Genomic DNA, 21,802 nt, shown 5'->3' with positions numbered 1-21,802 from the left:
CAAAGAAGAAGCGTTTGCAGCCTAAACTCGACCAAATGACTGTCTTCAGGATCAAAATTCAACGTCAGAAATTCAACGTCTGATAAACTTCAAAATTCACTCGCTAAATTGGTTGCTCTGGACTGTAGACCGCTCTTAGTGGTAGAAGATAAGGGGTTAGAAAATGTGCTACAGATAGCAACGTGTGATCCAACTTTCCAGCTGCTGAGCAGAAAAACTAATTTCAAACAAGATCCAACAGCTTTATGAAACTGAGAGCATGCACTGAGGTAATTAGTTAAAATGTGTTAATCAAGTCCCACCCCTAAAAAAAATATGTAGGAGGTCTATGAATAATATGTAACGATAGATGTAAACCTTAGAGAGAGAGAGAGAGAGTACAAAAATAAGTGTATATAGAAATCTGAAATGTCCTCAAAATGTTCCTTCAACCGCCAAGTAAAGTGGGGGCATTAAATCAAAGTTGAGGTTTACACTATCTAATAAGCACTGGTCACGCCATTTTTGTGATTGCTGACTCGGTTGTAATCTCTATCTGCATGTTTTTGGTTTGACTTTCTACATGTGGGGTGGATGAGGTTGACGTGAACTGTCCCACAGTCCCTCCCACTGGGTCTGGCATTCAGGTGCAGCTCCCTCCCTCCCTCTATAAAGCCTCTGATGGTAGCAGGGTAAACCTCAGACTTCAACTCATGGTAAAGTCTTTACAGCCTTGGAAACAACAACAACACCAAACTCTACTCAGCAGTGCCCAACAAACGTGGATGTGCACCTTTAATTCTTCACGTCTCATTACAAGCTAGAACCTGGGGTAAGTCACTTTGACTCAATTTTAATTAAAGAATCAAGGTTATTTTTTGACATTGAAATCGATTGATCAGATATTTTCACAAGATAAACAGGATTTTTTTGGGATGGGTGTTTTAAGGAGTATTGGTTTAACAAATGTTTAAATTATTTGGATTGAGGGTGTATTAATAACTGGACTTATCCTTTCCAACTTCATTTATTTGTCTAATTAAAAATGGTCAAAACAGCATAATGGATGTATTACTCCTTTTTTGTGCAGCTGTTAAGACTGTCTAATGATAATAAATCAATCACCAGCAGAGTTTAACCTTTAGATGTGATTTCCTTATTATCATTATTATTTTTTTATTTTTTTTACCTCCAACAGCCTTCGGTCAAAATGAAATTAGCCCTGCACACCGTCATCTGCTGCTGTGTTTTCACCACTGTCCTGCCACTGGTGAAAGGTGCAAGTGGGGAGCTCAACACCAGCTTGAAAAAAAGGTGAGCAGCCGGATCAAGAAGCACTGAGAGAACATTGTGTTCACTCTAAAGAAAAAGCCTCCATATTGTGTCCTTCAGCATCATATCAGGTGTTTGCTCGTTAATATTCCAGTAATGTTGAAGAATCTCTTTAAGGTAGATGCTTAAAGACTTTGGAAAGCTTTAGAAGTTAGATAATTAGAGTCTGGCACAGCTAACACACTCGAATTATAAGAGTCTCTGGAATACGTGTTGCCGTGAAGCAATTTTTACGATAAAAAAAGGTAACGTGATATTTTGATTGGATAAATAAGGGACACTAACTTGAACTTTTCTGGGTTTTTTTTTTACTTTTCTTCACTGCAATTACCTGTCAGACATTAACATACAGGCCACATAATTATAGAAAAATCTTTGATAAGTAATTGACCAATATATGCTAATGCATTGGTATGGGATTATTTGATAAAAAGACTTTTTGGGGTGCAGATGGTCTTGCGGTTAGGTCGCACCAAATGTACAGAGACTACAGTTCCCAAGCCAGCGGCTGAGATTCAAGACCAGCATGTGGCTTCTTTCCTGGACATCATTCCCCCCTCTCTATCTCTCTCTCTCTCTCTTGCTGATTTCCTTATATATCCACTGTCTTCTTTAATAGCCTCAAAATAAGCCTTGAAAAAAGTCATTCTTAAAAAACGGACTCATCAGCCAAGGTTGCGAGGAGCCCTCTGAAACAGACTCGCCAAACCGAAAATGTAATCCACATTCGTACATGTCCGACCTTGCTTACAGCATTGATAACAGATTCAGAACAACTTCAAACACTTCTAAGAATCAAAAGAAAACATCTGATATGGTGTCATTGGTGTAATGCTGTGCTGTACTATGATTGAACAACCTCTCCTGTTCCTTCGGCAGGTTTAGAGTTTGGCTTCAGAGTCGCATGAAGAGAGACCTGCATGACGGCTTTGCCACATCTGATGAGCTGTGCTCAGACCTCCTCGATCGACTGATGCAGGAAGGGACTCTGAACAATGTCTCACCTTCACCAAGGTAACACAGAAAACCTTCTGAAAAGCATTTGTCAAAATGCTGCTTTTCCGATATGACAATATGTTCACAAGAAACGCCCATCACGTAGGAAATGTAGTTAATTTTAGACTATGGGTGTCGATCCTCTATTGAAAGATTTTTATGAATTGATTCACTGTCAAAAATGTAAGTTTGAATCCTCTCGACATATTATATGGTGCTCGGTCAGATTGACAACCCTGGATAAACAGTATCAAGAAAAGAGCCTAAACATCTGTTTTTCTTCTTCCAGCTCCGGGCAACAGATCAGATCCAAGAGGTCATCATCATCCAAATCAGCTGGCTGCAAACTTATCACGTGTTCAGTCAACGACCTGATATTCAAACTCTACCAGAATACAAACACACAAACAGACATCATTGCACCTAAGAAACATTTTGGTCCCACAGGCTATGGTCGGCGGCGGCGCCGCTCACTCCTGGATGTAGTTCGACCTGCCGTCCAGACAGGAAGTCAAAGACCAAAAACAGCGACAGGGCAGACAGTCCGTCGACTCATAAGCACACTCAAAGAGGTCTAAGACTGGCATGGGAAGGCACAGGAGAATTCTTGGTTGGGTTAGTTGCACACAGCAGATGAAGACAAGTCCCCTTTGAGGTTTTAGATTTACAACAAGATATGCAAAAAAGATGGCTGCTGCATCTGAAGGTCCGCCAGGAGAAGATTGTTGAGGGTCACTCTGATTGAAAGCGAGACATCAATAATGTTTAGCTGTAGCTTTTTACTGTGTTTCACTCTGAACAAGTGTATGATTTATCCCTGAAGATCTCTTCTAAGAAAGAACCGAGGCCGATGACAGAGAATCCTTTTTTTTTTTTTAAAGCACTGACTTTACTGGATCCCAAACTGCAACAAGCAGGAGCCTTTTACAAACGAACTGTGTGCTGAGCTGCTTGTGCTGTGATTGGGAAGTGCAATGTATACATGTATGAGGCTGAAACATAGTCACCAATATGTACCAATCAGCTTGTATGTAATGATATATTAAGCTACCTTATAATAAAATATACAATTATATTTTTATACAGCTATAATACATATAATACGTGTACCTTTTTGATTTTAACTTCAATGAAGTATCTTAGATGTGTAGATAATTATATTATCCAGTGTGTGTTTTGCTTATTGTATTAACATGTTGTTTGTATTAATAGCTTGTTGCTTGAACATATCAGAGATATTCAGACATTTCTGGATGTGGGATGAGTAAAAAAAAAATGGCAGCATAAAACAACTGGATAGTGGTGTTTTTTTTTGTTCAGGCTTTCTCTTCACTTTCTATGCTCCAGAAAGAGATGGATGGTTTCTTTTTGATAATGAAGTGTATGGATCGATGTGCCAGTGACAGTGTTGTGCTGCCATCTAGCTTTACAGCTGGCTATGTGTAACAAAGCAGGCCCGCCATCTTTAAAACCAACGCAGAGCACTTACAGTGTCTTTTACAAATGTTGTGTTTAGTTTAGTTTTGAATGTATCTGCTTCTCTGTTTGAATGTAATAACTCTTCGCTGAGTCATGATTCAGCTGCAACGACTTGACGTGGTATTAGTTAATAGGATTCACTTGTTGTGATGAGCGTTGGAAGAGTGGTGATGGTTTTCAGCTGGCTGTGACGCCGGTCTCGTTTATAAAATAAATGAATGAACGCAACAATAAAAAAAAAGAAGAACCTGACGTTATTTTATTTTCACTTCAAATTGACATAATAATGTCGGTCAATATGTGTGCTGATGTAACTAAGTTTATTTCATTAAAGATATCGGGCGATAGATTTGTAGAAGATTTTTCTCTCTCTCTAACTGGTACCTGTCACAAAAATCCCATATCAGGCGGGTCATTTACAGAAACGCAATAGAAGCAAAAGGGCAAAACAGTAAATTAAACAGACAAGTGGATATAACACACCAATGTGATGCTCGGTCACAAGAGATCTGACGTGCTGTACTTCTGCAGAAAATGACTCCAAGTCTTTTGTATGTTTGACCAACGTAGTAAAAACTTCTGTTCAATCTGCAGCAGAAACGTAAGTGTGTCGACATCGATAGCACGAAGGAGACACTGTTCCAAATACTTTTACCAGTCGTGCTTTGGTGTAGGTTATAACATTTCTAAAAAAAAAAAAAGCAGCACCATCTCATAACAACCCATGCACAGAAGTGAAATATCTCTCGAGTCATCATGTTCTTTCGTATTTGTGTAACCACCGTATTTCAACATAATGAACTATCTTTTGGCAAAAACTTTGATGAATGGATCGAGGGGAGCAGGAACACTCAGGCGAGGTTTAAGTAAAGCTATTAATAACTTTGGAATTTGACCTTCACTGATATCGAGCAGAGTGTTCACGCTGTCCTGAAATCACAGTTTCACCATATATCTGGTTATTTTCATGAAAGCATCCAAACATTCCCCCATCTGCAACAGGTCCATTAGAATCCCCGACCCAAATCACTTCATTAAATGACTTGTTTATTTTGAGAATGTTTCCAAAGACGATCCACAAAACTAAAGACACACAACATTCACATTCTCTCTCTCTGAATTCACATTCAGAGAGAGATTTATCACCCGTGGTTTGTCATAGTTCTTTCCTTTCAATAAATGCAACTTCCAATTCAGCGCTCGTCTCGTCTGACTGATGGCAGAGGCTGCTGATGTAAAGAGACCATCAGATGTAATTCACCAATGATTAGCAGGAGCAACTTGGGGTTAAGTGTGTTGCCCAAGGACACATCGGATTGAACCCCCAACCTTTGTGTTAGGAGAGGACTCTACCAGCTGAGCCAAAGGCACCCACAAGAATAAACAACTAGAATGCAGCTTTTTATTTGGGTCAACAAGACTCACCAGAATCTGTATTAAAAAAAAACATGTTCATTATTTTGCTTTCTTAGTTTTGATGATTAAAAATGTTTGCAGCCCACCAACTTAAACCGTAAAATATTCACATGTGCAGTGAGAATGAGTCAGGCTTTTATTTGGGTTTAAATTAAAATTTGGACTTCAAAATGTTGGCCCCTTATTACAAGTTATTTCAGCATAAGCCTTTAAGGGACGAGGAACAAAGTGATAAAATGGATGTCTGTTGAAGTGACGGGACTGTAAGGTCAGTAATCTTATCTCAGAGAATGACCCGGATGTTACAAAACGAGCAACAAGAAACACTGCAGTACTGCGTGTACATGTCGAGGGCATTATACTGCCAAAAGGCCTCTAAAACGTCTCATCCGTTTTCTCCGGTTCTGATCATAAGAATGACGTATTTTAGAAGAGAAAAGGAAGTACTGCAGCTTCTGAAAAACTGAGCTGTGGGTACACACATTTCTATGTGAGACTTCACTGTTGGAAGACTTCCCTTCAATGTCCAGATGGGGGTGTTGTAAGCCCTACACCACCACCTTGAGCCACCCAAACCACAGCTTCACATTCAGGTACTCTATGTGTGCCACTGACGATCATTTGTATCTGAGACAATCACTCAAACTACAAAGGAGCCATTTTCTTTTCTATCAAATTTGTCATGCTCTTGAATTCTAAACTAAATAACAAGATAAGAATAGTTAGTGACATTTACTTGGTCATCACTGTTGTACAATCAGTCATCGTTGGTAAATCAACCCACTCAGTGTGAATCAGACCCTGACCTGTGTCACCACAGCACAGAGGTCAAAGGAAAGTTTTGTCAACTTCCTTTCTTTGTTTGTCAAGACGTGCTTCTTGAATGGGGAAGAAGGAAGTCCTAATACACAGACAAAGAGGCTGCAATTTACACTCAGATAAAATAATCCATACTTTACTGTATTATTCTCAGACACTGGTTTATCAGCTTAAAAGACAAATAAAAAAAACAAACACTCAGGTCTTTGTGCATGTTCTCTGTGTTTATCTTTTTTTCCCAAGGGCAGGTGAGATTTCACCCGCACAATGAACTTCATTTTCTCCACTACACAAACAAGGAGGGGCATAGTCTAACCCAGTTTGCATCCTCTTGATAAAGTGACAGAAGGGCTTGTTCTTCCTCCAGCACTTCCTGTAGTTCACTGATGCAGATCACTTCCTCAAAGCCAGTTGATGCATCAGCTGTGCACCCTCTTCACTTGTCCCGTCTGGCAGTGAAAGGGTGAACCAGCAGGACTTGTCTTCAATCCTCTGACGCCAAATAAGGGTCTCTGCAGTCCCCGAGGTGATAACACTGAACACAGGACCCTACAAACAGTAAGTACACTGCTGGCACAACTATTCTTCGCCTCAAATCTCAGCTTATTTTTCTTCTTTGGTTCTGACACAGTCACATGTTTTTTTTTTCTTTTCATTACTTTGTGCTTTGGTATCAGGAAGCTGAGATACCTGAGCTCTGTTGTACAGAGTGACACTCTTAAAGTACTGTGGTTAACACTGCTACCTCATACCAAAAAGCAGTTTCGTAGTAGAATCTGACATTCATGTTTGTGCAGGTTGGACGGGCGGGAGAGGTGGTTTTTTCTGGACAATGTCCAATATCTGCTAGTTATGAGCAACACATCTACAAATCCAGAGTTTCTTTAAAGATATATTAGGTGTAAATATCTCTTTACCTAAAAACACTGCTTACATGGCTGCTTCAGTGTGAGCCTTGTGTTGTGATAAAACCTTTTTTTTTTTCTGTTTGAAAAGGAGACGCTTGACTAACAAAGACTGAAAGACTTTTGAGAGTTATTTCCTCCAGTGACTTTTCAATCTGAACTGGAGGGCAACAATGATTAGCTTAATGCACTTGTGTTTTTTTAAGTTCATTCTGCACAGCAAAACATCCAGCACTCAGGTCCATGACTAAGCTGAGCGGATGATATGACGAGGCTGGGAAGGAACTGTCTTGAATATCTGGAAGGGCAAGAAGCCAATTTGAACAAGTAAAACAAAGTGGTTTTACCTGTTCTCTTGGGTCAAACTAATTAAAGTCTACTGATGACTGAGTGTCAGCACACAATTTGCTTGGGCTCCTGCATCAGGCGTGGCGGCGGCGGCGGTGAGAATGTCTGCTCTTCAAAATGTTGAAGACCGGACAAATACAGTCAAGCTTAAACAGTTTTTCCAATTTCATCGTTAACATGAACAAATGTCTCAACCAAAACATAGATGCCAAGTTTATTGCTTGTCATTTGTCATGTTGTTAATGTCCTACATGCCCTGCATTCCACTATCAGGCCAGAACATGCTGCGCAGGCATTTCCCAGCAATGCCCCAAGACTCAACATGCCTTTTAAGGAAAGTCCAGTTGCACACATTTAAAGGGATACTTCACCCGTTGAAACATGAATCTGTCTTGAAATTGGGTCACATACAGTATGTCGTAGAAATGTGAGAGTGTATTCACACCAGCGAAGTCCTTCAGTTCGCTTTCTTTAGTCTGGATCAAATACAGTGTTTGTTTTTTTGGTTTGATACGGTTCGTTTTCACCTTGCACTTTTTGAGGCCCAGGATTGGTAAACAAAAAACGAGTGTGTGCAAAGATTGTTCAATTAGTGGACAAAAAGGTCTGGGCCGGGGTTAAGTGGTTATCGGCAAATGAAAGTTAACAATCGTGGAGATCTGGCGTGCTGCACTCGTTTTCCTGATATTGAGCAGCAAAAGCGTTTGACTCTGTGACAGTGTCTGTGAAAATGATTCATCATGGCTAGAAGGTTTCAAAGAATAACAAAAAGGAGACCTCTTGTTCTTGAAAAAACGATTAATGATAATCCTTATTTTTGCATCTGAAGATTTTAAACGTCTCACTGCAAACGTGTTGCACAGAAATGTCCACGCACACTTTAAGAAAAATGTGAAGAATATTTGGTTATTGATGTACACTGTCCCTGCATATCTGTGCAGAACATTCAGGCTTGCAAAGGAGCAGTGTGACTCCAGTCCAACTCTGCAATGTTTGTACACGGCTTTGTGTACTTTCTTCTGACAGAAAAAAACAAAAACCCAACCAACCAGGAAATACAAAAACCAACTAAGTGTGTCATGTGAAACTTCCTCATCCAACTGGCAGCCTCTTCTTTTACTTGCAGGGTCACTCACCTCACACTTCTTAACTCAAACTAACATCTTTCATCAGTCCTTATTCAGACACAGTGTAATAAGATCTAACTCCAGAATAACAGACCCAAAGACCTCTACCACATCTGTGTGATCATCGTATGTGCCCGAAAGAGGCTGCAAGAGCTCCAAGTAGTGTTTGAGGGAAATTACAGTTAGCACATTTTCATGTGCAGTTCAGTGGAGCTAAGGTTATATTGCTTGATTAGACCATTCAATTGGACTACTGTCTTTGTGCCAGTACACAAACACAGAAGGTCGAATAGTTGATAGAAGTGTGTTGAAGGCCCCCTCAGACTCACACTCACACACACACACGCACACACACACTTAAATCCCCTTCACTCCAGTCCCCCTTCATTATAAACACAAGTTGCGAGATGGGCAGGTGCTGTTCAAAAGCTTCAGAATCATGGCAGTCAAGTGAGCATCTTGGCAAAGTAACGCAGCTGCAACAACACCCAACAATTCTTTCTCACTTTTCCTTTCCACCTGCACGGAACAAATCTGCTATTTTAACAACACTTGGCTGCAGTTTTCTCCAGCTTAACATTTTTTATTTATTTTTTTTCCACTTAGATTGAATCCCCCCAGAACCCACAAAACCTGACCTCAAAATAACATAAGAATGCACTCTCATCTTTAAAGTTAGGCAACAGAACACAGATAGAATGTGGTGTGCGTTGTGCTCGCTGCAGGGAGCACAGAGAAGAATTAGGACACGAGCATAAATCATCAGCATATATTACTAGTGAAGAAATTAGCTTTAGCCACTATTCAGACCACGCTTTCTTCTGCTGAGGAGGAGACGAGCAGCAGCTCAGCCAGGAGCTGCAGCCCTATAAGGACGATTTCACATTTGAATTTCTTTTTAAACAAGCTTTCTTATCGATGTCCTGGTAGGTCTATAAACTGGTATTAGAGCTGCTTTAACCACCAAATTTCCCCCATTGGGGTGATCAATAAAGTTTATCCTTATCCTTTGAAAGCAGCATACCGCATCCTGTCTGAAAGGCCCTTTAATCAGGTTCATAGACTTGAAAACTGGATTGGATTTGCTGACTCTAATCCAACAATGAACCATTGATTAGCATGTAGCTAATTGAATCTTTGCTTCTCTCCAGTCAACACAGATCAAAATGAAGAGACGGGACACGCCTCTGTGTAAGCAGCAGTCTACACCCTGCTTGGGGAAAGGTGAGTTCAAACTCTGGTGTTGAACACAGTGAACACAGCCATGCACAGTCACTCGGTCGTTTCAATTTCCTCTTCACCGGGCATCTGTTGGCAGTGCTGATAAGTCAAATGTTCTCTATCATGGTTCCCTGGTTGCCAGGCAACGATATAAACTGTACAATCATACCACAAAACACTCTTGTTCCTTTGCCTATTGTAGCATTAAATACTTTGACATTCATAAACTGGCAACATTATGAGGCGTATGCACCGGCTGGCCAAAAAAAAAAGTAAATATGTGAGAGCGTCCCATTGGATAATTACTGCAGGGGTTATTATGTTTCAGCTGCATCAGTTAACCCTAACTGCAGGGAGCAGCTTCGAATGATCAGCTTATTCCATCAATGGGATTGTTTCTTCCCTGATGGCACGGGCGTGTTCCAGGATGACAATGCCAGGATTCATCCGGCTCAAGTTGTGAAAGAGCCTGAGACATTATTTTCATACATGGATTGGCCACACCTTAACCCCTATTGAGAATCTTTGGGATGTGCAGGAGAAGTCTTTGCGCAGAGGTCCGAATCTACGAGATCTTGGCAAAAAAAATGAATGCACCGCTGGATGGAAATAAATGTTGCAACGATGGAACAGCGAACACATGCTGGTCCAACACGATGTCAGAGTGTATGACCTTTATTTTGGCCAGGCAGTGTATTTGAAAGGTTTTATCGATATAGAAGCAAACAAGAACAATTTAAGACTGACTGTCTTTGATTTGGGCGTGTGCCGCGACACCAATGTAGTATCAAGTGCCAAGTATCCAACCAACATGGAGCCACTAATCCACATAATGCTCCAAAACAGATGGTGTGGCATCAACTGTGACAAAAGCACAAACTGAAAGCTTTGTCAGCACTGGCTTCGTGCCACATAACAAACCGGTTTTAGGACTTTTGTAAAGTCGTTTAAAAGGAATCTTTATGAGTGTCTCTTCTTTAAAGTAGCCTCCCCTGATGAGGGAGCGTGCACTCTTCCCCCCCCCCCCCACTGAGATGACATGGTTCTTTGCATTCACTGCTGTCGGAGTTATTACTCACCTAATTTTTCAATTTACATCCAAGCATGATTGACTGTAAGCTGCATAAGGATTTCTTTAAGTCCCTTAAACGATAAAGGAAAACACGTTTCTTCTCAGCTAAATTAGTTCACAAAACTATTGAGATAGATAGATTTACTTTATTGATCCCAAGCTGGGAAATTGTGGACATTCCAGCTATCTCCTGTAAACAAACATAAACCATTAAAGGCTAGATGAACCAACAAGACTTGTTGGGATTGTTTACTTTTGGGCAATAATGGGTTCTTAAAAACTTCAAAATCCAAGTGAGAGCACTGTTTACATTCAACTAATGGTCTATTTGCTTTTAAAACTGGAGGCTATACTTAACTGGGTCTGCTGGGAAAATATTGGCTTTCCCTGAATGTATTCCCATGGATTGGATATTTTCTGAGCCATAGAGGTTATTACCCTCTTTATTGTCCCATTTCACAGACAGCCTCTCACATAAGCAGCCAGTTGTGACATACCAGCTTGGATTAGCAGCCCCTGTTGCCATGACGCTCTCATACCCCTAAAATAGAGATAGAGAGGGACACTCAAGACAGCAACAACTAGCAGCTGCATTATACTTATAGGCACCGGAGCGCATAAAAAGCAGAGCGGAGCCTGAGCGACACAGATGCAGTGAAAACCTTGAAGAGACAGGTCGTGAATACGAGAAAGGTGGTCTTGACAGGGTCACGACGTTCAAGCAACACTTGACTGTTCTCTGGGACACAACAGAGAGCGGCAGACACATGAGAAAAGTGCAGCCTCAAGTTAGAAGCAAGTCAACAAGAGGCAGAAGCATATGTATGAACGCTGAAACACCTGAGTCAACAGGCACAGACTGAAAGATCCAGACATGGCCAAAATCACGGGAGAAGGTAAGCGACAAACAGAGCTTCCTCCACTTATCACCGAGCTGTTTAGTGACACACAGGTGCTATGTGATGAGATGATAATAACCAGTTAAGAAATGGTGCATTCTGGACTACAGTCTGAGGCACTGATGGGCTGAAAGTTTAGATTCTTAAATAAGTACATCAACTCCTGACTAAGTGACTGCTGCATTTTTTGTTCGATATATTTTGTTTATTGTTCCTGAAAGTATGTCGCACATTAATACAATTCTTTGGCATACTGTATATTTAAAGATCGACGCGTCATAACTAGACTCTGCTCCGTGTGGGTCACATTTCTGTAGCTCAGGGGAGGTAGGTCAAGGTTATCCTAAAGAAAGCTCAGCTGTTCCAGTAGAGAGAGTGCACACTTGGGCGGGGAGCTCGCCAGGAACGACGGTTCTGAAATGTGCCAGAACGTTCTGCCAATGTAAAGGCAAATGTTGATGGTGTCATCTGTGGGGCGCAGAGACAGCTCAAACTTTTCATGCAGATAGAGTTGCATGAAAACAACTTGAGATGGTGTGTCTGCAAGAGTGGTGTTTGCCATTCAATACACCGGCAATGCATCATGAGGTTGTTGTTTTTATTTCTAACATAGGTATTATTGCTGTATTTGGCCAAGTGACCATTAATATTATTAGTAACAGTGATGACATGGCGATCAGAATAGCCAGAACCACTGATGGGATGTTGGATGGCAGAAGTGTTTTAACACTTTGTGACCTGGGGGATTTAACAAGCAGCCAAATCTATTTAAAAAAAGGAAAAACAATTCAGCTGACCTTCACCTTCGTTTGATCACAATACAAAGTTAGCACAGGGTATCCAGTCTCCAACGTTCACCCAAGTTTATATAACAAGTTTAAATCAAGTGCAACTCAATAACAACATTGATTTAAAGGGAACCAAACAGATGGAATACAGACCAGTGGGGAGCAATTATTACAAATACACAGCCATTAAATACCATTTCCTCCAGAGCTGTGAACACTGAATATCTCTGCCCAACAGATTCTGACGACGAATGAAAAACAAGTAAAAAAAAACCCCAGCTCTTCCAGTGTTTTCTGTTTTCTCTGTCTTGCATACCATTCTCAGTAAAATGCAATTTCAAGGAAAGTGACCCTCCGCCCCCCCCGAGGGGTTGAGAGTTCAGAGCACGAGTCCAGGACATCTGTGACAGTGATCGAGTGTGTTTACTGTAACTTGTCTTAGCTAAACATGCAGTCAACACTGAAACACAAGTCAGCCACTCAAGACATGTTTACTGGTGAGAATTATGACGAGGTCTTGGAAACACGCCCACCTTAAAGAATATAACTTTGGAGGTCTCATGTTTACTTGGCTGATGTTCGTATTTATGGCTCACACTAAGATAATGTTATTTCTACTTTAAGTGTTGACATACTTTCTTTTTATCACATTTCTGAGATGAAATAGAGCAAGGCAGCAAGTTTATCAGATGAACTTATCAGATCACTGTTGTTGTGTCCATGACTTGTTCCATGTCATGGACAAAACCACTCCCCAAATAACAACAAGGCGAACACATCTGATTGGGACGTAAAACATTTAGCTCAGCACGAGTAAAGGAGAGAGAGCACATCTTAAAATGAATCCTTCGAGACTGTAAGGATGGGACTTCATTATTATTAACATTTAGTGTTTAGAAACTGGAGAGCTCTGCTTATATTAATCATAATTCAAATAAAGCATCAAAAAACACGATCTTCAGAGATGACTTGAACTCAATCAGCAAGACAGTGGAGCATTCACTAAAGCTTAAATCTTTTCTCATCTCCTTCAGACATGCCACGACTTTTCCCAAAGATGTCAATGTGTGACGTGGATGAGAAGGTCCGGCTGATGGCAGAGAAGGTGTACGCCTCGGCCTTGAAGGAAGAAGACAATAAGGATGCCATGGCACTGTTTACCATGCCTGAAGACTGTCCCATCGGACTGCATGAAGACAGGGAGAGGGCCCTGAAGAAGGAGCTGTTAGAGCAGCAGTCCCAGGAGTCTGCCAAGAGGTACGACATGCAAACATTTGATCATCTTCTCCCGCAGAGAGACAACAATATTCTAGTATTTTTAAACAGACAGGGATGAGCTGCACATTGTTAGGAGAGTTATGCTTGTTGTCTGTCTTGTGTCACTAGGAAGAAGAATTTCATGTTGAAGCGCTCGCAGTCGGTATCTTTGCAAATACCGGTCCACGGTGACTGGCCCATGTCTGTGGGGTCTCCAATACAAAAAACCACAACAGACTCTTCTCTACCAGAAGCTTCTCCAGATTTCCAGAGAGTGACCATCAGTGGAGATTACTGTGCAGGGGTAACAGAACATTCACTTCACTGGATCATAGCTTGAATTTACGTCGAAGAGGACATTTAACTTCAGACTTATTTCAAATGATTGTTGATGAAGAGAATTGAAAGCGTAAAAAAAAAAAAATGCTCCTTTCCTTTTCCAGATCACGGTTGAGGATTATGAGCAGGCAGCCCAAAGTCTCCTCGGGGCGATGTTCATCAGAGAAAAATACTCCAGGTTGGCCTACCATCGCTTCCCGAAGACCATCGCACAGTTTCTCCGTAGTGCCAAAAATGAGACGTGGCAGGAGGAGGATGAGATCTTACCAAGTACGGACACTGAGATAACTTTCTTTCTCCTCAGTGAACCAACTTGGAAGGGCAAATTCTCCTGCAATTTTTACATCTTCAAATGACTCGTATGCAATTAACAATGTCACTTAATCAACAGCGGAGGCACTCTCCTGTTGAACTAAAAAAGCAACACGTGTATTTGCATTTAGCAAAGAACCTCCAACACTTTAAATCATATATTATCACATAATCTATGCGTTTGGCTTCTTGGCTTTTGGGGCAATTAGGGGCTATTTGGTGGATTGCTAGTAACAGGGTTGTCAATTCCTGAAGCTCGCATGGACACAGTGTGTAACTGAGGTCATTCTGTCAATTCCTGGCTACAGACTGAGCTCTGCCACAACACAAACAAACATGAGAAAGATGACGTACTATTGCATTTTGAGTCATAAAAAGTATCTCAACTTCACAACACATGGATGAGATCTATATGTGCTGGTCATCTGTCTGTACTGAAAGCAATACTGAAAATACCTTTCAATATGATCGTTCTTTTTTTTTTTTTTTTCTGTAGACATCTGGCCTCCCCCTCATGAAGGGGAGGACCCTTACTCCATGGAGGGGATTCCAGAGAACCTCAACTACGAGCTGCAGATGAAGGACGGCATAGTTCACGTTTACGACAACGCCGAGGCCCTGAAACAACAGCAGCCCCACAGCCTCCCGTACCCTGACCTGGAGACCTTTGCCATAGACCTGAGCCATGTCCTCGCAATGATAGCTGACGGCCCCACGTAAGTACACAAACATCAGGAGTACTCTTTTCTGCTTAGCCCCAAATGGACATTATACATGTTTTATCACAAATTGAGCCAACATGGTGGTGCTGAAAAACAGATTTTCTTTTCCCTGCAGTAAAACGTACTGTCACAGGCGGCTGAACTTCTTGGCCTCTAAATTCTACCTTCATGAAATGATGAATGAAATGGCAGAGTTAAAAGAGCTGAAATTAGTTCCACACAGAGACTTCTACAACGTCAGAAAGGTTGGTTGTTATTTTTCCATCCCGTTTCAGTATGCTAACAATTTACAACTGGTAAACGTTTTTATGTAATACAACACTTCCTCCGACTTATTTTTGGTTTCAGAGCTTCCAGTCTAAATAAACTTGAGTTTATGAATGTTGTGTAACTTGTGCAATTAAGTCATGCACATTGTCCCTGTTTGCTTTTTGTCAAACACAGGTGGACACACACATACACGCCGCAGCATGCATGAACCAGAAGCATCTGCTGAAATTTATCAAAACCACGTACCAGACAGAGGCGGATCGCGTGATCTCGGAGAAGGACGGGGAGAAGATGACACTGAAAGGAGTCTTCGACAACCTTCACATGGACCCCTATGACCTCACCGTGGACTCTCTGGATGTGCATGCTGTAAGAACAAAAACTTGAATGAATTAGTCCGATATCGTTTGTGCCAGAGTGTAAATATCTACATCAGGTCAACATTGTGTCATTGATCCAAAAAGATAATGTCCCAGATGCAAATAGATCAGATCACAACTCCTGCCAAGAATTCATTTCTCATTATTCAAAAAGCTCCAGCTCATTACACTAACCTGTCCTTGTTGACACGAGGATGCAATTATTGGTGTTTATGCATTTCATATGGTGTTACGCAATCGTTCTACGTTTCATGCAAGGTCGTCTAATGTGTAATCTGAAAATAATCAATACAGTCACTTTGTTGGAAGGAGGACGTGCTCATCAGTACATCACATTCACTCCCTCTCACGAATCTCTCTCCTAGGGAAGACAAACATTTCATCGCTTCGACAAGTTTAACTCCAAATACAATCCCGTGGGAGCCAGCGAGCTGCGAGAGATTTACTTAAAAACGGACAACTACATCCAAGGAGAGTACTTTGCACGGCTCGTAAAGGTGGAGTATGAACTGAAGCACTAACACCGCTGAACGGCCCTGCAGACATTATGAGAAATAATGAAACAGATAAGGACCAGGGTCAGGTATCAATGAATTAAAATGATTCACCTTTTTTCAACATCGTCTGACATCTAACCGAAGGAAAAACATTTGAAATAAATTAATAAATGGAAGACGACCCGTTGGGAATAACTCAGGAAGGAAAGAGCTTTCATAATGATTCTCTTGACAAAGCTTTCTAGGAAGACTATGGGAAAAACAACCAAAGTTTAATTTAATTGTCATTAAAACACAAAACTAATAAGAAGGGATGTGAGCACCACCAAAAAAAACATTCACTTTAACATGTTTTTAATTGCTTCTACTAACTTGATTTTTTCTCTTTCAAAGACGAAAAGCTTTTTTGAATATTTGTCTTCAGTGTATTTTGTGACGATGTCTGAAAGACGTCAATCAGACGTCATAACATGTCTTTAAGAGGATGCAGTAGACTTTAAAAATATGACAAAAGCACCTTAAACACGTTGTGTTTTTGTCTCTCAGGATCTGTTCAGTTCCCTTTTGTGATGTGACAGAATCATCCCTTACATGCCCCGCGAGCTGTTACAAAAATGTCGTTTTTCTGATGTATGAAGAAACACCGCTAACTTCCTGTGGCTTCAACGTCTGTTTCAGGAAGTGGCCAACGATCTGGAGGAGAGTAAGTACCAGCATGCCGAGCCCCGTCTGTCCATTTACGGCCGCTCTGCCAGCGAGTGGGAGAGCCTAGCAACCTGGTTCATCCAGCACAAGGTCCACTCACCCAACATGAGATGGATGATCCAAGTTCCAAGGATATAGTAAGTGCTCAGTGAGAGTAAAAATAAACGATGTGACAGCAGGAGGATAAATACACTTATCTTGACACAAAACAGCCCTGGAACTCTTATACCACCATAACGGAAACTATGCGTGTTTACATTGGTGTATTATTAACTTTTATTACCAAGACTGATATAAAATAACTGCTCCTTTGACTTCACTGTTTCCTCTTTTTAACAAGAGTGATAACATCCAAGTCGCCGTTTTAGGATCACAGTCCCAAAGAAATCCTGAACAGAGCAATTTTGATGCCAGTGTTGTCAAATCTTTGTCTCTAAACTTGCAGCAGGTATTCCAAGTAGCTTTACGGATCACTATTGGATACCTTTGTGTCTGTCTTAATCCCGAGCTGACATGTCCGTGTTGTTGTAACACAAGTTGATTTGATTCCTTTTGTCTTGCAGTGACATTTTCAGGTCAAAGAAATTAGTGCCAAACTTTGCAAAGATGCTGGAGAACGTTTTCCTCCCGCTCTTCGAGGCCACAGTCAACCCGCAGAAGCACAAAGCGGTGCACATCTTTCTCAAATATGTGAGTATTTTTTCAAAAAGGACAGAACTGACAATCAACACTAAAGTGTGAGGTGAATGTGCAGCTTTATGAAGTGGCAGCACTGAGAAGACCTGCCGTTAACCTGCGTGGTTAAGTAAAGATTTGTTTTGCAAATTTTTCTGCTGTTATCTTCGGTGTCTTGTAGGTGACGGGATTTGACAGCGTGGACGACGAGTCCAAACACAGCGACCACATTTTCTCCTACAAAAGCCCAAAGCCAGAAGGTTGGACAACTCATGACAACCCTCCATACACCTACTACCTGTTCTACATGTATGCCAACATCATGGTGCTCAACAACCTGCGCATGTAAGTCCTGCACGTTTGGCCATGCAACAAGAACCTCGGCTAGAATTGGATGCTGATCCATAAACATCCCAACAGACACAAGGGACAATAAAGTACTGATGGTGATGTGCATAGACGCCAGAATAATTTCACCCTTCTAGAATCTCCTGCACACACTGGTGTGTTATTTATTCCCTTTTTTGGTTGACCTACACAGCATGCAAGTACTGAGGAACGTGACTCATGTGCTCCGTCATTTCAGAAAGATCTGAACAAAGGGGAAACAAATGGTGTTTTGATCAAAAAATGTTGAAAGCAAATAGAAAAATGCCTTCAAAAATATAAAAATAAATAAACTACGAGGTCAGCCTCTGATGCATAAATCCAGCATTGCTATGTGATGTTAAAAATGTGATTAAAAAAAAAATGGTTGCACCCTTATCGTCATGTGTACCTGGAGGGGGTTGAAAAGAGATCTTATGAGACAGAGGTGAACGTGTCTATTATAATACATCATTAACTGAGGTTTACTTGGTATTAAAGAAGCTTCTTTAAACTTGTCATTTTAAATGAATAGAAATGATGGTTTATTGTTTTTTCTCCCCAGGGAGCGAGGACTGAACACGTTCCAGTTTCGGCCACACTGTGGGGAGGCCGGCTCCATCACACACCTGGTCTCTGCCTTCCTGACAGCTGACAACATCTCCCATGGACTCAACCTCAAAAAGGTGCATCTTCGAGGGCTTCCCACTCAACCTCTCCTGTGCTGGAAATGACATATACACAATGACACATACACAAACAATGATTGTTGCATGTTCAGTTGTTACCAAAAACAACAAGTGCAAGACGCAAAAGAAAAAGAAAAAGCCCTTAATCCAGGACCTAGGATCTCATCTGAAAAGGCTTTAGATATTGAAAATGGATGCTATATTTTATTTACAATGTACAACTGAGCTTTGATTTTGATTGTGTCACTCCTGTGTTAATCCCAAAGAACTAACACTTTCAGTTTTACAGACAGTTAAATCTATGAATGTGCATCAGTCTTGACCCTCAGAGAGATTATTTATAATCACTGTAGATCGTCACTATAATTACTCCACCTTCTCTCCAGAGTCCCGTGCTGCAGTACCTGTACTACCTTGCCCAGGTGCCTATCGCCATGTCCCCACTGAGCAACAACAGCTTGTTCCTGGAGTACTCCAAGAACCCTCTACGAGAGTTTCTCCAGAAGGGCCTCTGTGTGTCGCTGTCGACTGACGACCCCATGCAGTTCCACTACACCAAGGTCAGGGTCACGGGACAGAGTGGGGATCATATTACAAACACTAAAATCAACACTACAGTTGTTTGGAACTCAAGACAATCATACGAGCAGTTTCGTCTTTTACACACACAACCAGAACTCAGAATTCACTACAGTATATGGGAAGGCGGTTTCGCCCTATGTCACGTTAAAACTGAATTTGTTTTAAGGTTCAAGGTTCAAGGTTCAAGGTTCATTATTTGTCAATTCCAAAATATGTCAGACTTACAGTGAAATCGAAATTACGTTTCCCCCCTCCCCACGGTGCAATGTAGATAAGAAAAAGGTAAATAAAATAAAACAAGGTAAAAAAGAGGTAAAAAAGATAAATAATATTTACATTAATAAACCTAAACAAACCTAAACCTAAACATTTTACATTATATCCTTACATGTAAAGATCCAACTTCCCTCAAATGTTCCTGTGAACCCTTTTCAGGAGGCCTTGATGGAGGAGTACGCTATTGCCGCCCAGCTGTGGAAGTTGAGCACCTGTGATCTGTGTGAGATAGCCAGAAACAGTGTACTGCAGAGCGGACTGTCACATCAGGTAACAAATATACTACAACTACTTTAAACAAGTAATGTAATGACCATATAACCTTATTATGGCTTGTTTCTCTTCTCAATGCAGAGCAGTTTGAGGAAAGCTGAGAAACTGACTCTTCCCATGTCACTTGAAATGTGTCTCTATATTTGTCACATTATAAAAAAAAACAGAAAAACATGGCAACAATCCTGCGCTCATATTTAGTTTTTACACTGTGCTCTCTCTCTATTAGTCTTCCATTTCCATTCACGTTAATCTGTATCATTATTTTCAAATATTTTTAATAATTTTAATCTGTATTATTTCTTAACAAAAAGTCCTACCAGGGACGAGTGTCGTGAATTAGCTTCGGCTAAAAACACTATGATGCATACATCAGATGACTGTTCAAGCTTATCCATGTTTTTCTCTCTGTCCCTATTCAAACCTTAAATGAATAAATTAATTGTTTGGCCTTCAAGGTCAAAGCAATAGAAAAGCCGGTTTTAAAGTTTGAACTGGAAGTCGACACTAACAATTCAAGTAATCAGTTTATCAGTTTACCGAGTATATTCATGATAAACGTTTTAAACTTTGCATAAACTACCCAACATGTATTTTGCACATTTGCCCGTAGGAGAAGAAACACTTCATCGGTTCCAACTACCTGCAAGGTGGGCCGGACGGCAACGACATTAGACGGACGAACGTGGCACAAATCCGCATGGCATACCGGCATGAGACCCTGTGCAACGAGCTCAGTTTTCTAGTGGATGCAGTGAAGGCAGATGTTGGAAACAATCCGACTGAATGATCGACCAGGTCAGACCAAACTGTGCCCTGCCACGTTCTGAAGGAAGAAGGGGCAAATTGTGGATGTTCACTCCCTCGGTGCAGACATCTGTTTTGGCCTTCTTAATGTGGCTGGATCAAAACCTGATTTTCAGACTGTGTTCAGTGCTGGCTCTTTAAACTTTGCAAAATCACTGTGTGCCTTGTTTAACTGAGCTTTTTGATTTGTTTTTGTAAAATGTGAAGTTAAGTATGGTGCTTCTTGGTGGACTTTTTTCTTTTTTTTGTAGCTTGGATATATGCATGCTACAGAGCTCTGCTATCTTCACTGTACTTCTAAAACTAGAAGTTCACAGAGATGCACTGATTTGAAGGCGCTGTTATTAATAGCACAAAAAAGAACGTTTTTTCTAACTTTTTTGTAAAGGGAATTAATTGTATGTCCATAATAAAACACGTATTGTGAACTGCAGCAGGTTACATGAATATCTCTAATTCTTACTTAAACTGGTCTCCAATGGAGAAACCCTTTATTCTCCTATGTATTGAATTATTTATGGTGGAAGTGTCTTTATATACATAGTAAAGCAAAACTTTTAGAAAGACTTCTTTAGAAAGATTGAACATGATGATCTATCGGTACACCTTTAGTAATTGATAAATACTTTATCTTGTAAAGACTTGAATTAAATTTGCAAAAGGAATCAAGTCGGATCAGGACCCCGATTGAGAGGCTATTTTTTTCATTACTGGGATTAGTAATAATCTCATTAAAGAACAAATAAGTTAATTTCATTTTTAGTTTGATTTGTTTTAGAGAAAAAGGTTAATCAAAAAAAAAAGAGGATAATCAAACAGAGAAACATGCAGATAGATTTAGTGAGGTCATTTCTTTAGGAGTCAGGAAGGATTCAGCAGCAGACTTCACTTTTTATACCAGATGAATTTTACATATAAAAGGCAACTTCTAACATGAATAAGGTGTAAAATAAAGGAGTATAATCACTCACTATAACAATGACTATGGTCAAACGTAGTACATTGATTCCGTTATGTGTACATAATCGGTGGTTGCAGGCTTTAACATGTTTATAATGGTATTTTAGCAAGCGTAAATGGATGTGAGTGGGAACTAAATGGATGTGAGTGGGAACAGTTACTTCCGAAACCAGAGACACCGAATCGGTGACACAACGGTTCGTTAGCGCTACAGTTAGCAGTTAGCGGTTAGCGGAATAAAGAGCTGCTTAAAAAGCTTAAACTAAGAATATTCACGAACTTTATACTCATTAACTCCATGATAGAAACAT

The 21,802-nt window shown here is 40.6% G+C and overlaps 2 protein-coding genes and 1 long non-coding RNA gene across 12 annotated transcripts in view; 2 read left to right on the top strand and 1 right to left on the bottom strand.

Moving 5' to 3' along the window:
• Positions 1–21,802, bottom strand: part of LOC306825977 — a 51,521-nt gene that overhangs the window by 29,469 nt on the left and 250 nt on the right. For 7 of the 9 annotated variants that reach the window (XR_013779328.1, XR_013779329.1, XR_013779330.1 and 4 more), the window contains exons 2-5: positions 19,564–19,670; positions 18,998–19,143; positions 18,534–18,628; positions 15,528–15,648 (exon numbers count right to left, since the gene is read on the bottom strand). This is a non-coding gene — a long non-coding RNA (uncharacterized lncRNA). Of the gene's footprint in view, positions 1–15,527; positions 15,649–18,533; positions 18,629–18,997; positions 19,144–19,563; positions 19,671–20,367; positions 20,459–21,802 lie in introns of those variants that run through there. The other 2 variants (XR_013779336.1, XR_013779332.1) reach the window with 2 other exon arrangements.
• admb (adrenomedullin b) lies at positions 791–4,025 on the top strand. Its single transcript, XM_079346839.1, has 4 exons — positions 791–811; positions 1,178–1,293; positions 2,191–2,325; positions 2,597–4,025. The coding sequence occupies exons 2-4, from the start codon at positions 1,190–1,192 to the stop codon at positions 2,883–2,885; spliced, it is 528 nt and encodes a 175-aa protein (XP_079202965.1). The 5' UTR covers positions 791–811; positions 1,178–1,189; the 3' UTR covers positions 2,886–4,025.
• ampd3b (adenosine monophosphate deaminase 3b) lies at positions 6,485–20,964 on the top strand. 2 transcript variants are annotated; one of them, XM_079346966.1, is made up of 16 exons: positions 6,485–6,579; positions 9,553–9,625; positions 13,416–13,638; positions 13,768–13,942; positions 14,082–14,247; positions 14,786–15,005; positions 15,127–15,256; positions 15,456–15,650; positions 16,027–16,158; positions 16,837–17,000; positions 17,427–17,553; positions 17,720–17,883; positions 18,470–18,590; positions 18,980–19,153; positions 19,611–19,721; positions 20,338–20,964. In XM_079346966.1, exons 2-16 carry the CDS (start codon positions 9,568–9,570, stop codon positions 20,512–20,514), a joined length of 2,337 nt encoding a protein of 778 aa, XP_079203092.1. In that variant the 5' UTR covers positions 6,485–6,579; positions 9,553–9,567; the 3' UTR covers positions 20,515–20,964. The 2 variants fall into 2 exon arrangements, with proteins under 2 accessions (XP_079203092.1, XP_079203093.1); XM_079346967.1 differs by lacking the exons at positions 6,485–6,579; positions 9,553–9,625 and adding an exon at positions 10,851–11,590.

The sequence above is a fragment of the Symphodus melops genome (assembly GCF_947650265.1).
Source record: "Symphodus melops genome assembly, chromosome: 6".
NCBI classification, from domain to species: domain Eukaryota; kingdom Metazoa; phylum Chordata; class Actinopteri; order Labriformes; family Labridae; genus Symphodus; species Symphodus melops.
Note: the sequence above shows the minus strand (reverse complement) of the source record. Positions and strands in the feature narration are given on the sequence as shown.

Excerpts from the sequence above, each read along its gene's own strand:
- ampd3b (XM_079346966.1), top strand. The coding sequence starts at position 9,568 with ATGAAGAGACGGGACACGCCTCTGTGTAAGCAGCAGTCTACACCCTGC. Across the intron at positions 17,001-17,426 it reads ATCCAAGTTCCAAGGATATA|TGACATTTTCAGGTCAAAGA; the intron begins GTAAGTGCTCAG and ends TTTGTCTTGCAG. Across the intron at positions 19,154-19,610 it reads TGCAGTTCCACTACACCAAG|GAGGCCTTGATGGAGGAGTA; the intron begins GTCAGGGTCACG and ends AACCCTTTTCAG.
- admb (XM_079346839.1), top strand. The coding sequence starts at position 1,190 with ATGAAATTAGCCCTGCACACCGTCATCTGCTGCTGTGTTTTCACCACT. Across the intron at positions 1,294-2,190 it reads AACACCAGCTTGAAAAAAAG|GTTTAGAGTTTGGCTTCAGA; the intron begins GTGAGCAGCCGG and ends TTCCTTCGGCAG. Across the intron at positions 2,326-2,596 it reads AATGTCTCACCTTCACCAAG|CTCCGGGCAACAGATCAGAT; the intron begins GTAACACAGAAA and ends TTCTTCTTCCAG.